Raw genomic sequence first — 13,950 nt, forward strand, 5'->3', positions numbered from 1 at the left:
GCAATTGAGATAAATTTCAAACTGGTTGCATTTTCTTGGATGAAAATAATTCAATAACAACATTAAAGTAACAACAAAGCAACTGTGAGAAACCAAGCAAAAAAAACATAAAATAAAATAGAATTAAGAGTAGGCTATCTGTCCCATTGACCTTGTGCTGCCAATCAAGAAGTAAATTGCTGAATATGGACATGAATTCAGCTCCATTTAACTGCTTTTATTCCCCCCCTCTCCCCCCCCTCCCCCCCATAACCTTTATTTCCCCTACTATGCAAAAACTATGGCTTAAATATATTTAATGAGGAATCCTCACCTGCTTCCTTGGGAAGACAATTCCATGGATTCTCTACTCCTTGGGAGAAGCAGAACCTCCTCATCTGTCTTAAATTTATTCTCCATATCCAGTTCTAGTCTCATCTATCAGTGGAAACAACTTTCATGCTTCTATTTTATCTATAGCTTTCAGAATTTTATGTTTCCATAAAATCCCCTCTTATTCTTCTAAATTATGACGATGATGGATCCCAGGCAACTTAATCTCTTCTCACTGGCCAACTCCCTCATCTCTGGAATCAAACTAGTTTATGACATTGGTCTATGCCCACCAATTGAAATCAGCACCACCTTTGACACCAAGCACCAACAGAACTGATGCAGTTAATGCTAATAAGAATAATATTTTTCCCTCATTTTCAAACCCTTTCATAGTTGGACCTCATCTTCTTTCTGGATCTTCCTTCACATCCTTCCACCTCTTGCCCATGGCATCTTATGTATCATCTTCCTTGGGTGTGCATTCCAGGAAGCATGGGAAAAGGATACTTCACCCACCACTTCCTTGCCATGTGTATTAATCTCATCTTCCAACACTGGCACACAAACTCAATGCCAAGGTAATTCAAGAGCTAATCTTGACACTTCTTAAGCGCTATTACTGATAATGCCTACACTGCTTTTTCAGGTAGTATATTCCAGGTACTCATCACCTGGAGATTTACTCACCTTTAGGCCTGATAAAGCATTGAGTACATCTGATTTATTTACAGAGCTGCACTCTATTCCCCTTCCTTTTTGCTGAATCCTCTAACTCCAAAATCAGTTTTCTAAATGAATACCAATGAAAAGTATACATTTAGCATCTCATCTATACCTCCTGGTTCTGCACATAGATTGCGTCTAAAGTCCCAAATGGGCTCTACTCTTTCCCCATTTATCATTAACATACTTACAAAACACTCTTGGATATACCTCAATCTATCTGCCATTGATATTTCCTAATTTCCCTCTGAAGTGTCTCCTCTTTTTAAGCATTTGATGAGCCTTTGCTGTCTTCAGTTTTCTATATCTGATTTACGCTTCCTGTTTTCTCTTTATCCAACCCTCCATATCCCTCAACATCCAGGGTTCAATGTACCTGTCAACCTTTGCTTTCACCCTTACAGGAGTCCCTGAACTCTTCTCCTTTGAATGATTCCCATTGTGTATTTATTTGCCTGCAAGTTCTGCTCCCTGTCTCACCTTGACAGGAGTTAAACAGGAAAGTCTGCAGACACTGAGTTTATAGTGGAAATCACAAAAATGCTGGAGGAACTCAGCAGGTCACGCAGCATTGACGGGAAGGGTAACCAACATTTCGAGCCTGAGTCCTTCATCCAGGTATTGGCTACCCTTTTCTTCCCATCAATGCTGCGTGACCTGCTGAGTTCCTCCAGCATTTTTGTGTATTCCACTAATCTTGACAGGTCCTGTCTTATTTAAATGTAATCGGACTTTCCATAATTTCATTCAATTTTTTTCTTTTTTGAATATTTTATTTAAGTTTTAAGAAAATACAGAATATAGGGCTCAATTAATATAATAACAATAATACATTGAATATGAAATCATAGAAAAACATCCATAAGGTCCAAAAAAAAAATAAAAAAAGGAGAGTCCTTCTTCTCCCAGCACCCCCTCCAAGATTCGAAAGAAAAGAGAATGGAGGGAGATAAAAAGAAAGAAAATAGAAAAAAAAAACAGGAGCAAGGTTCTCAAAGTCACATCATTTTAAAAGTATTACATTTCAAATAAGGAGTTTACTAATTGACAAATATCAATCTGGGCATTTAAGTAATCTAAATAAGGTTGCCAAATTTCGACGAACATACTATATCTATTCCGAAGACTCTAAATAATCTTCTCAAGGGGAATACAACTTTGCACTTCCATTTTGCATCGATCAATGTGAAGTAGGGGATCGGATTTCCATGTTACTACGATACATTTCCTGGCTATTGACAATGCAATTTTAATGAATTTAGATTTACTTCTGGAGAAGTTAACTTTTATAACTCCCAAATTCCCCAAAAGAAACAATTCTGGGTCTAGAGGGAAATTCACTCCACAATTTTTGTCAACACTTCCCCCAATTCTTTGTTGGTCAACCTTAATGGTCCTTCCCTCGTCATTTTCCCTTCCCAACTGATGGTTAAGCTCTCTCCCTGGCATTAAAATCCTCTGAAGGGCAGGGAGCATAACAGCAGGAAGTACTGTACCATCCATAGATCCCCAAGTTTAGAAATAGAAGTCATAATTTTGGCACTTGAATAATGCATGCAACTGAAACTTATTCACAATTATTAATGTCCTGAAGGGCTCCAAAACTATGATTATTTTTTCTTTTATTGCTGAAGTTTTAATTTTAAAGACTCTCCGAGTAAATCTAACATTTCAATTGAATGTGGTGAATTGGATTGACAGCTGATGCCCCATTCACTCACCCTCTATAGATATATCGTGAATAGCGAAGCGAAGGATGATTGTCCAAATCATTCCCAGAGTCATTTTCACATTCCCATCTACTATTTCTGTTAAATATAAAAGAAATAAATGTACTCTTCAAGTCAAAATGTCATGTCAAATTAGCTCAACACTATTACAGCACGGACAATCCAGGTACGAATCTGCCACTGTCTGTAAGGAGATTGTGCGTTCGTCCGTGTCACGTGGGTTTTCTCCAGGTTCTTCGATTTCTTCCCATATTCCAAAGACATACGGGGTTATTAGGATAAGAGTGGGTGTATTTGGGCAAAGTGGGTTCATGGCTGGAAGGGCCTGCTACCATGCTGTATCTCGACAAATAAATAAAGCTTCAATAAATTAGATAAAAACAGAAAATCCTCGAAACCTTCAGCAGGTTAAGCACCATCTATGAAAAGAAAAGGAGTTAACATTCCAGGTCATATCCCTTCACCAGAATTCTCAATAACTGAATATTGCTCTTCAATTTTGACTCTAGACCTTCATTAAAAATCGAACTTGAGGACCGTAACACATGAATTCTGTGAGTCCTAAATATTAAGCACATACCCCAACCATCAGGTGCAAACACAAGTTAAAAAGCATGGAATTAAAGCAGATTCTGCTACAGATTTAAACAGCTCCAACATGAAAGTTATATTTAAGTCTGTACAAGTGAGTGAGCACTTATTTTCACTGGCCAAAAAAAAATACAATGTTCCCTAAAATTAGTTATGAAGTTGTGGACAGAACAAATTGATCTGCATACTGGTCCCAGCTAACTAGAGGCTCAAAGGACATTGGGATTCAGGTGCTATTTAGATTCTGCGGGTGTCATGTCAGCGACTAAATTGCCGCTATCTTGCTGTCAAGTGAGGGTAGGGAATCTACTGGCACCCACAATGATTCAATCAATGTGTTGGGTCCAAGAAACAGAGCAAATTTAATCCGATAAAGTAAGAAGTCTCAAATCTGCTGGTGGTGAAGATAATTATTTTAAATTATTGTAAACAGATGCTGAAATTTTTTTGATTTATGCTTTTGAGCACTCCCATTATTGACCAGCTAGATCTTTCCAATTAAAGTACCTTCAGCACCAATTGACACCAGCTTTACTCCTTTCCTTGCTATGTAGTCCAATGCTTTGTTAACATTCGCGATTTTATGGAACCGCATCTTGCCCTGGTCTGGCTTTGAGAGTCGTTCACCTGTTGAAATGAAGAAATAGGTTGAAAACAGGTTTTATCATGTCTTATGAACTCTTGTTGAAACCCTTGCGCCTTCTATAAGTCATTCCTTACAACAAAAGGTGCAAAGTTTGTGGCATTAGTAATTTTCAACTTCAGGACACTTTGGATATCAAAGCTCAGAAATGAGAGAACTTTAAATAAGCTTAATTATCAATGGAATAAATAACAAAAGTCTGAACTTAAAAACAGAATGAATGAATGATATTTGTCATGCTAAAGAATCTCAAAATATAATATTTAGCCAGTTGTAAGCACAGAGCAAAACCAGCTGAAATCGTAATAAAATCTCAAGAATACAGGACGGCATGGTTAGAGTAGGGGGTGGGACGGTTAGTGTAGTGGTTAATGTAATGCTGTTAAAGCACCAGAAACTTGGGTTCAAATCTGGCACTGACTGAAAGGAGTTTGTGTGCTTTCCCTGTGTCTGTGTGGGTTTATGATGGGTGCACCAGTTTACTCACACCCTTCAAAATCTATCAGGGTTGTAGGTCAATTAAGTGTAATTGGGCGGCATGGGCTCATTGGCCTGTTACTGTGTTGTATGTCTTAAAAATAAACATCTAGAAGACTCTCAGCCAGCTCAAATGGGAGATTCCAGCATAAAAATACATTAAATCTTTGGCCACAAATCAAGTATGAAAGAAAATAACTGCACGCTATAAAGGGGAAACTTTCATTGGTGTCAACTGGGGTTATACGTAGATTATGGAGAAACACGTGACTTCCCTGCCTGTCTGGAATATTGTGGATTGCAGGTGCACGTGTCCTCCTTGTCTAAAACTTATTCGTAAGTCACGTCACCTGCCAGTCAAGGTTGGACTCTGGCCACCCATTAATGCACATCTTGCCATTGGCTAATTTAAATCACCTGGGGTCAGTATTGGCTAGATGCTCAGTTAAGAACTGTATAAAACATTGATGCATAGCACATTCTTTCTCTCTGCCTCGTGGTCCAAGCCTTGGACATCGCTCCAGGCCAGGTTGCTACTGTGGACATTGCTGCAAGTGTCCTGGGTAAGGTGTGTACTACACATGCCGAGTCATAATACTGCGATAGATCAGTGCTTGCAGTGAGCTGCACCTCCTTTGGTACAGGGAAACGGGAGTGTGTGTGAAAGTCCCCATCTGTAGAATGTGTGAGTGTAGAGTATATGAATGCCTATAGTGTTGTTTAGTTGTAGAGTAATTGACATTTGATATTCTCCCCTGAATGCCTCCTTTGTGTTCATTAAAGTTATCTGTGATTGTGACCTGTGATCTGTGAACCCCTCGAACCCGACTCTTCCCAACACGACAAATGGGTTCTTGGAAAAGAACATGAAGCTAAGTCTGCAATTGGATGATCATAATGAATAATCTCACTCCAACTGGAATGACGCACTCCATCTCAAAGTTATCTTGTGTCCACAGTTTCATTTCACCCTCAACACACAGCACTTCAAAAAAAGGCTTATTTCCTTCCTTTCAAGAATCAGACATCTCAAATCCCATTGCTCGGAGTATATTTTTGAAACAAAGTGTGTTATCTGAAAGCCATAAATCATGTACTTTTGTTCCAGAAGTCAAAGCAGCTTTTGGGGCTTCAAGTAACTGACACAAATACAGTGCCATAGCTTTTAAGCTGCATTCTATCTTCATCAGTTCACCAGAGAATCTGGATGTAGATGAAAAGATGGCAGTTTAACCTATTATTCCCTTCCCAACCCAGGACAATTAAAATCTGCTGCGATCAAGGAATTTATCAGAAATCAAGGAGAAAATCTTTCTCATCCATGATAAACTTTGTATGGAACCATACCAGGGAGAAGGGGGAATCCTTTTTGGGGTTGCTGAGTAAATACTCACAATCAGCCAAATCACTCATCCTAAAACTTGACTCCACTTACCTGAAATAACCTCCAAAAGCAACATAAGTTTAAGGCCATTTCTAAAGTCGTCTTCAATATTTTCAATCTGAGTGCCAGCTTTCCGCAGATGTGAATTGCACCAAGCGGTGAAAGTCTGAAACAGAAAACATGCTTATTGGACTGTGGTTGTTTTACTTGACAGCCAATGGAGTAACTTGTTCTTAAAACAATTTCTGAAAGCAAAGTTTAGGCATGGGAGTTAATTTCCAGTTTTATTGATGGCATCCAATAGCTGTGTGACAAGACTCTTGCAAATTTCGACTGGTGCACCGTGGAGAGCATTCTGACTGGCTACATCACTGTCTGGTATGGAGGTGCAAATACACAGGACAAGAAAAAAAACCCAGAGTTATAAACTCGCTAGCAATCATGGACATCAGTCCTCACTCCATCGAGGACATCAACAAGAGGCAATGTCTTAAGAAAGCAGCCTCTATCCTCAATGACCCTCAAGTTTAGTATTACCATAGAAGTACAACTGGACAAAACAAGCATTCTTCAGTCCTTGGTGTAAAAACATGCAAACACAAATGTAGTCATAGAACACATATTTACAAGTGATTTATAAGCAGTGCATATATAAAAATAAACAAACATTGTTAAATAAATAGTAGAAGCTTGGAGGGATCGTATGAGCAGTTCATCAGTTATTCAGTAGTTTCACTGCCCATAGGAACCACCCAGTCTGGTGGTTCTGGCTCTGATACTCCTGTATCTCTTTCCCGACAGGAATAGCTAGAAGATGCTGTGTGAGGGGTGGTAGTGGTCCATAACGATTTTGCTCACTACACCCTCTTCAGACAATGATTCCGGTAGATCGTCAATGGGTGGTGGGGGGGAGAAGCAGGCTCTGGTGATACTCTCTGCCACTCTCCTGGTCCTGTGGATTGACCTCCAATCCAATGCTCTACAGCAGTGGTTTTCAAACTTTTTTTTTCCACTCACATATGACCTGAAGTTATTCTTATGCTCTGTGATTAGCAAGGGATTACTTCAGGTGGAATGCAAGTAGGAAAAATCACTGCTCTAGATCCAATTGTTACTGAAATATTTTGCTTGAGAAAAATTGTCATTGGCCCATTTCCTTTGGAGCTATGAAACCGTGCACATAACGAGTCAATTAGGTACGATTATAACAGTGGTTTTCTAATTTTTTTCTTTCCACTCACATGGGATTCCTTAAGGTGGTATACAAGTTGAAATAAAGGTTTGAAAACTACTGCTCTACAGCAACCATACCAGGATACTCCTGATAGAGCTCAGGCCCTTATCACCCAGGCCATGCCTTCTTCATGTTGCTCCCATTGGGAAAGAGGTGCATGAACACATTCATGACAATAAATTCTGATTCTGAAATACAAGGCAAAGTAGGAAATGCACAGTGATGCACTTTCATAAAATTAGAATAGCAATAATTACATTGAATGATTTCTCTCCAATTGCAATGACCTACCCCAGCTCAAGGTGATCTGATTCACATTTAGACATCACTGTTAACACAGTGCTTCAACAAAAAGTTCCTCCCATCTTTTCAAGAATCAAAGATCACAAGCTTCAAAAGCTCTTCAATTCTCGTAATCCTCCAAATTCCCCTTCCTTCATTTTTTCTGACCTCGTGCCAGCCTTAAACATTGTTTTCACTAGCCAGAGAGTGATATCCAGTGCAGGATACAAATAGTTGACTTCATTGTAATATTCACACTGCTAATTTACAGTCTCAAGAGGTGAGAAAAAATGGTGTCTCATTATAGTCTTTTACCATCATTGATCATTTATGCCAATTGTTACACAGAGTTCCACTGCCTCAGGCACAATCACAGCAATTGTATGAAAAGATGTGGACTGCAGATTACTTTAAAATGAGTTGGTGAACCATAATTGAAAGAGCAGGGTAAAGAGAAACACAGTTTTCTTCTGAAAACAGCTGTCAAGAATGAAGGACGTGGAGCGGGCTGAGCGCGCGCGCAGCGCGGGGTCGCAAACCTTCACCGGCACAGTTCTGCGGGCCGCGGAACAACTATACAAAGAGGTGAATACTCACCTAACAGAGCGGTACTGCGTGCTGGAGAATGGCGCACTGTCCTGCTGAGTATCACGCCGGAAGGCGCGGGACACTCTCAAGGATCAATTTAAACCTGCCGGTCCCATGGCTCAGAAGCACTCCACTAGCAATGTCCCGCCTTGTCCTATGGAGGCCGGGACATGTGGGGTATGAAAGAAAATTGTAAAACCAGAATAAAGTCAGTCTTGAGTTGACTAATCTGGCATGTGTGTTTGTATTACTTTAGGAGCTCTACCGTACTAGCCGCTACAGACTCAAAATGAAATGAGTGAAAGATTTTAAACAGTAATATCGGACACTTCCTCACCAAGAGAATAAAGTGTCTGATTTCTCTTTTATGGTCAGGCTGCACCGTGGTCAACATTTAAGATTATTCTGAATATAGGCATAATAGGAAAATAACTGTAAGAAAATATGGGGACCAAGGGGATAAAGTGAAGGAATATCCTCGTACTTTAAAGCAATTACAGTAAAATACCCATTATCCGGAATTCAATCAAGCAGAAATTCAAACAATCGGCAAAAAAATTGAAGAAATAAACAAATTCAAATAAATACAACTAGATGGACCTCACAGGGAAGCACTGAGACTTCACTGGTCATGCACAGCTTTGCCCCGCTAAACTAGCAATGCCCTTCAAAGTGCGTGCCTTCTTTTCGTTGTCACCACTTATGTGCAGGTGAGCCAGGTGGTCAGTGGGAGGAAGGTGCGTCGAGGGCCTGACCGGGACATTTGTGTGGAGGTGAGTTGGGCATGAGGAAAGTGCGCCGAGGGCCTGACTGGGACACTTGCATGAAGGTGAGTTGGACACGAGGAAGGTGCGCCAAGGGCCTGACCGGGACACTTGCGTGAGGTGAGTTGGGCACGAGGAAGGTGCGCCGAGGGCCTGACCGGGACACTTGCGTGGAGGTGAGTGTGAGGAAAGTTGTGTCCCGCTTGCAGCATGTTTGAATAAAATAGTGTTTGAATGTAATGGCTGCGCTCAGGATGAAGAACCGACCTATGCCGCTCGCCGCTGGGGCGACTCCCAAAATGTCTCCCTATCCCTGCCAAGTAAGAGTCTTTATTTTTATTAGTATTAAGTATATTAGTATTTTACATGTAAACTTGGGGGAGGGGGCATGGTTAGCATGGTGGCTAGTGCAACACTGGTACAGCGCCAGCGACTGGGTTTTGAATTTAAATTTTGTAATTTATGGGAATTACTTGATTAAAGTGAACTTTACAGAATTAAAGACTACAATACTGATTTTTTTGTCAAATTACTTTACATTTTGCATTGTCCTTTGTCTTTTAAATAGTGTACTAATTTGACATCGGAAGAGTGAGTCCCAGCCAAAAGGAAAATTTGCATTTCCGGCATCTGTGGTCCCCATAGGTGCCAGATAATGGGGATTTTACTGTATTGGAGTGAGCTGAGCGACCGCACAGTTAGACAGGCCGATTTGCCACTCCAGTTTGTTGGTACAACAGTTTATGGCATGGAAACAGGCCATCTCGGCCCTACAAGTCCACACCAGTTTACTCAAACAACTCCGCTAGCTCCCCCCGCCTATTCTCTGCCCATAACCCTCCAACCCCCTCTTACCCATGTATATATCCAGCCTTCTCTTCAATGAAAGAATTGACTCTGCCTCAACTATTTCCTCCGGAAGATTATTCCATTCAGTCACCACTCTCTGAGTGAAGAATCATCCTCTAATGTTTCTCCTAAAATTTTGCCCCCTTACCCTCAACTTGTGTTCTCTTGTATCAACCTCCCCTGCTCTCAGGGGGTAGAATCTACTGGCATCTAGTCTATCTATTCCCTTCATAATTTTAAACACCTCTATCAAATCCCCTCTCAACTGTCTACGTTCCAAGGAATAAAGTCTTAACCTCTTCAATCTTTCTCTGTACTCTAGGTATTTTAAGCCAGGCAACATCCTTGTAAATCTTCTCTGCACCCTCTCCACCTTATCTATATCTTTCCTATAATTTGGAGACCAGAACTGAACACAATACTCCAAACTTGGCCTCACCAACGCCTTAAACAGTTGCAATATCACTTCCCAGCTCCTATATTCTATGCTATGATTTATGAAGGCCAGCATACCAAATGCCTTCTTAACCACTCTGTCAACATGAGAATCCACCTTCAAGAAACCCTGCACCTTAACTCCAAGATTTCTTTGTACTTGTGCATTCCCCAAATGTCCTCCCCTTTACTACATATGTCCTATTTCAATTATTTTTACTGAAATTAAGCACCTCACACTTCTCTACATTAAATTCCATCAGCCATCTTTCAGCCCAACTCTCCAAACAAACCAAATCCCTCTGTAATCCCTGAAAACCTTCCTCGCTATCCACAACTCCCCTTATTTTTGTATCGTCTGCGTATTTACTTACCCAGTTAACCACCCCATCATCCAAATCATTAATGTAAATTATGAGCAACAAAATGGCATGGGCCCCCCTTCCTTTCTCAGAAGAAGCCCGCATTTGGCGACATGTGTTGCCTAGGATATCTCGCCACTTCCTGGTTGTACGACACTGGACAAGCAATGACTCTGCAATGCACTGACATCACTCCCATTGACCAGCGCACCCCAGACAGGAAGTGGGTCATCCCCTAAACACAGTGTGAGAGATTCAAGTCAGTTACTGGTTCACCCTCGTGTGTGTGGACGTACTTCATTTCAGTAGCGCTGCCATTAGCAATTGCCACAGTGGTGACCCCGAAAGTTCCAGCGTCTTTGGAACACACCTCAAATGCGACAAACTGCAGGATGCTGCTACCACTACAGTTGCAACCGCTGCGACCAATGCTGTGGCCGTGTATTTGCTGCCCTTCTTGGCCAGCCACCCCAGGAACTGGTTACAACTGGTCAAGTTCCAGTTCCAGGTCAGAGGCATGGTCTCGGAGGACACCAAGTTCTGGCACGTTGTCAGTGGCCAAAGTAAGCTCCTTCATTGAAAATCCCCCAAAGCACCACAAGTACGAACAATTCCAGTGTTTCCTCCTCGATTGCCTGGAACTCAGCCGGCATGAGCGCACTGTCCACATCCTGAATATGCAAAACCTGGGTGATAGAATCCCCTCCGAGCTCATGCACGAAATGGTGGCTTTAATGGACGGACACACAAACTGTTTCTCATTTGAGGCCTTGTTCCTGTCCAAGCTTCCATGGAATTCAGTGCCTCCCACATCAGGTAGCCAAGGAAGCAGAAAGGGTTTTCCGGACCCTGCAGCAGAGCTTGATACACGTACAACCAATCTATGCCATCAGTGTCTCCGGCTCAGCCCCTGTGGCAGGGTTTTTCCCTCCATCAGTTCCGCCAGCAGTAGCCGCGGCCCAAATGCAATGCAATGAGCACTCAAACAAACGGAGCGATTACTGTTTTTACCACCACAGAAGAGGCTGCAACACCTGGCGGTATGTCCCTCCATGCTTGTACCATAACACCAAGTAGAGCACAGCGATGAGAAATGAACAGGCTGGCCGCTGAAAGTGGCCTCGGCGGATGACCACATAAAGGCCTACTATACCTCAGCGTCCAGCGAACAAAGTGGGATTTCCTAATTGACACGGGTACAGAGACAAGCCTCATCTAGCTGACCTACTTTGAGCTCAAGCACAATCCCCAAGAGTCTCCCCTTACAGGCAACCAACGGCTCTTCCATTCCAAGCTTCAGCACAGGTCTGGTCACAATCCATGCCACGGGAACTGTTTTCCATTGGAAGTGTACGATTGCGTCAGTTAGTCAAGCCCTACTCGGAGCCAATTTCCTCCGGGCACACAAGCTCCTGGCAGACATGAACAGAAGTTGTTTGGTCAAAGCTACCACATTCCAATTATACCCCCTCATGCTATGGCAATGTTCCTTTTTGTTGTTGAGCATCCACGCTCTAGACGACAACAAATATGCCCATTTATTGGCCAAGTATCCATCACTGTAGGAGCCCAATTTCCATGATACTAAACCAGCACATGGTGTGGAGCACCACATCAAAACCACTGGACCGGACCACCAGTGTACGCACGGGCACAGCGCATTCTGCAGGACAAACTCCTCCAAGCCAAGACCAAGTTGCTGCCATGGAGGAGTTGAGTATCGCTCGCTGTTCAAATAGCCTTTGGCGTCCACGCTGCACATGGTCCAGAAGAATTCAGGTGGTTGGCATCTGTGTGGCGAGTACCCCATTCCACACATCCAAGACTTTGCTACATGGCTCCAGGGTTCTCGAAGGTGGACCTCGTCAAAGGGTACCATCAGATTCCAGTGCATTCTAATGACGACCTGAAAACAGCCATTATTACATCTATTGGCCTTTTCTGGTTCTTCCGGATACCTTCCCAGGGGACATTCACTTCAACCCTCCCAGCCCACAACCTTAGACATCCTCCAGCACTTAAGAGAACAGATGGGTAGACAGAAACCTCCGCCACCTTCCCGGCACGGATCTCCACCCTGCCACGTCTCTGTGGATCTACAGTCCACCAACTTCATTTTCATTCACAGAAGACAGCAAGGAACACCCCTGCAATGCCCCTACGAAGGCCCATTCAAGGTGTTACAGCGGGACAGTGCCATTTTCACCCTGGATATTGGTGGGCAACAAGATATGTTTACCATTGACCGCCTCGAGGCAGCACATTTGGACTCAGGCTAGCCTGTCTCGGCTCCCTAGGTGAGACTTAGAGGCTGCCCACCTAAAGGCAGTACTGTGACTTGCTCAAAGGGTGTAAACGATTCTGGGGGGGTGGTGGGTGGAGTTATAGCGGGACAAGCGACCGCACGGTTTTACGGGCCGAAATCACCGCTCCAGTCGGTTGGTACAAGATGGTGTAGGCCCCCCCTGCTCTTCTCAGGAGAAGCTTGCTTTTGGCGACACCCGTTACCTGGGAGATGTCACCACTTCCTAGTTGCACATCACTGGGCAGGCAGTGACTCTGCAACGCATTGACGTCACTCCTTTCGACCAGCACACCCCAGATACGAAGTAGGTCGTCCTCTAAAAGTATTGCGAGAGATTCAAATAAAGTTACTGGTTCACCCTCGTGTTGTGTGGACGTACTTCATTTCAGTAGTGCTGCTGTCTGCCATTAGCAGCCACTGCAGTATGTTATCAAGCCAGGACTCTGCAGCAACCTGAAAACAGTTAAAGATTGTTCAGTAGATTTTTACTACGACCATGGAGATAATAACGCAACATGGAACAAACCACAGAGATGCTCAGATTAAAAAGATAAGGACAATGCCCAAAGTGAAAAATAAAAGAATGGAAGAAAAAATCTCCGAGATGGACAAAAATAAATGGAAAGAAGGAGAAAGGAATTCTATATAAAGGGAAAGAGACATTAATGATCCCCCCTCCCCACCTCACTCACACAGGGAGTTTATAGCCTCGTGTGCATGTACAAAACAAAATTTCAGGTATACTGAATATCTGATAACTCTGAGTTATCCAGTGATGACAGCTCTCAGGATAAATTTCAATAACTTGAGGACAAGTACTTATAAGATTTGAGCTGGACTTTGGCACCTGATACATTTCCTGAGATGCTTAATGGCAAGGATGTCAGAAAGCAGTGATGAACTAATCTACAGATGTTGAAAACTAAATTCAACCACATAAATAATGCACGAGTCTGGAGTTTAAAACAAGGAAGATTAATTTTCTCTATATCCCCAACAACACCATTAAGCAGGAATTACCCTCCAAGCTGCACTAACACGTTCTTCTCAAATGTCCATCCCCACAGAACACTACAGCACAAAAAAAACAGGCCCTTTGGCCCATCTATTCCATGGTGAAATATTTTCTGCCTTGTCCCATCTTTCCTCCTCCAATCCAACTTCCTATTCAGACTTCTCTTAAATGTCAAAATCAAACCCGATCCACCATCTCTGCTGGCAGATCGTTCCACTGTGAGGTGGCTTGGGAGGAATTATTAGAGCAGCTT

At 42.6% G+C, this 13,950-nt stretch overlaps 1 protein-coding gene across 2 annotated transcripts in view; it reads right to left on the minus strand.

The window, feature by feature from the left end:
• Positions 1–13,950, minus strand: part of LOC138760415 (alpha-actinin-2-like) — a 134,891-nt gene that overhangs the window by 63,788 nt on the left and 57,153 nt on the right. For both annotated transcript variants that reach the window (XM_069930984.1, XM_069930983.1), the window contains exons 2-4: positions 5,915–6,029; positions 3,867–3,986; positions 2,760–2,846 (exon numbers count right to left, since the gene is read on the minus strand). In XM_069930984.1, coding sequence (XP_069787085.1) covers positions 2,760–2,846; positions 3,867–3,986; positions 5,915–6,029 — 322 coding nt within the window. The remainder of the gene's footprint in view (positions 1–2,759; positions 2,847–3,866; positions 3,987–5,914; positions 6,030–13,950) is intronic.

This window comes from Narcine bancroftii, chromosome 4 (assembly GCF_036971445.1).
Source record: "Narcine bancroftii isolate sNarBan1 chromosome 4, sNarBan1.hap1, whole genome shotgun sequence".
Lineage (NCBI taxonomy): Eukaryota > Metazoa > Chordata > Chondrichthyes > Torpediniformes > Narcinidae > Narcine > Narcine bancroftii.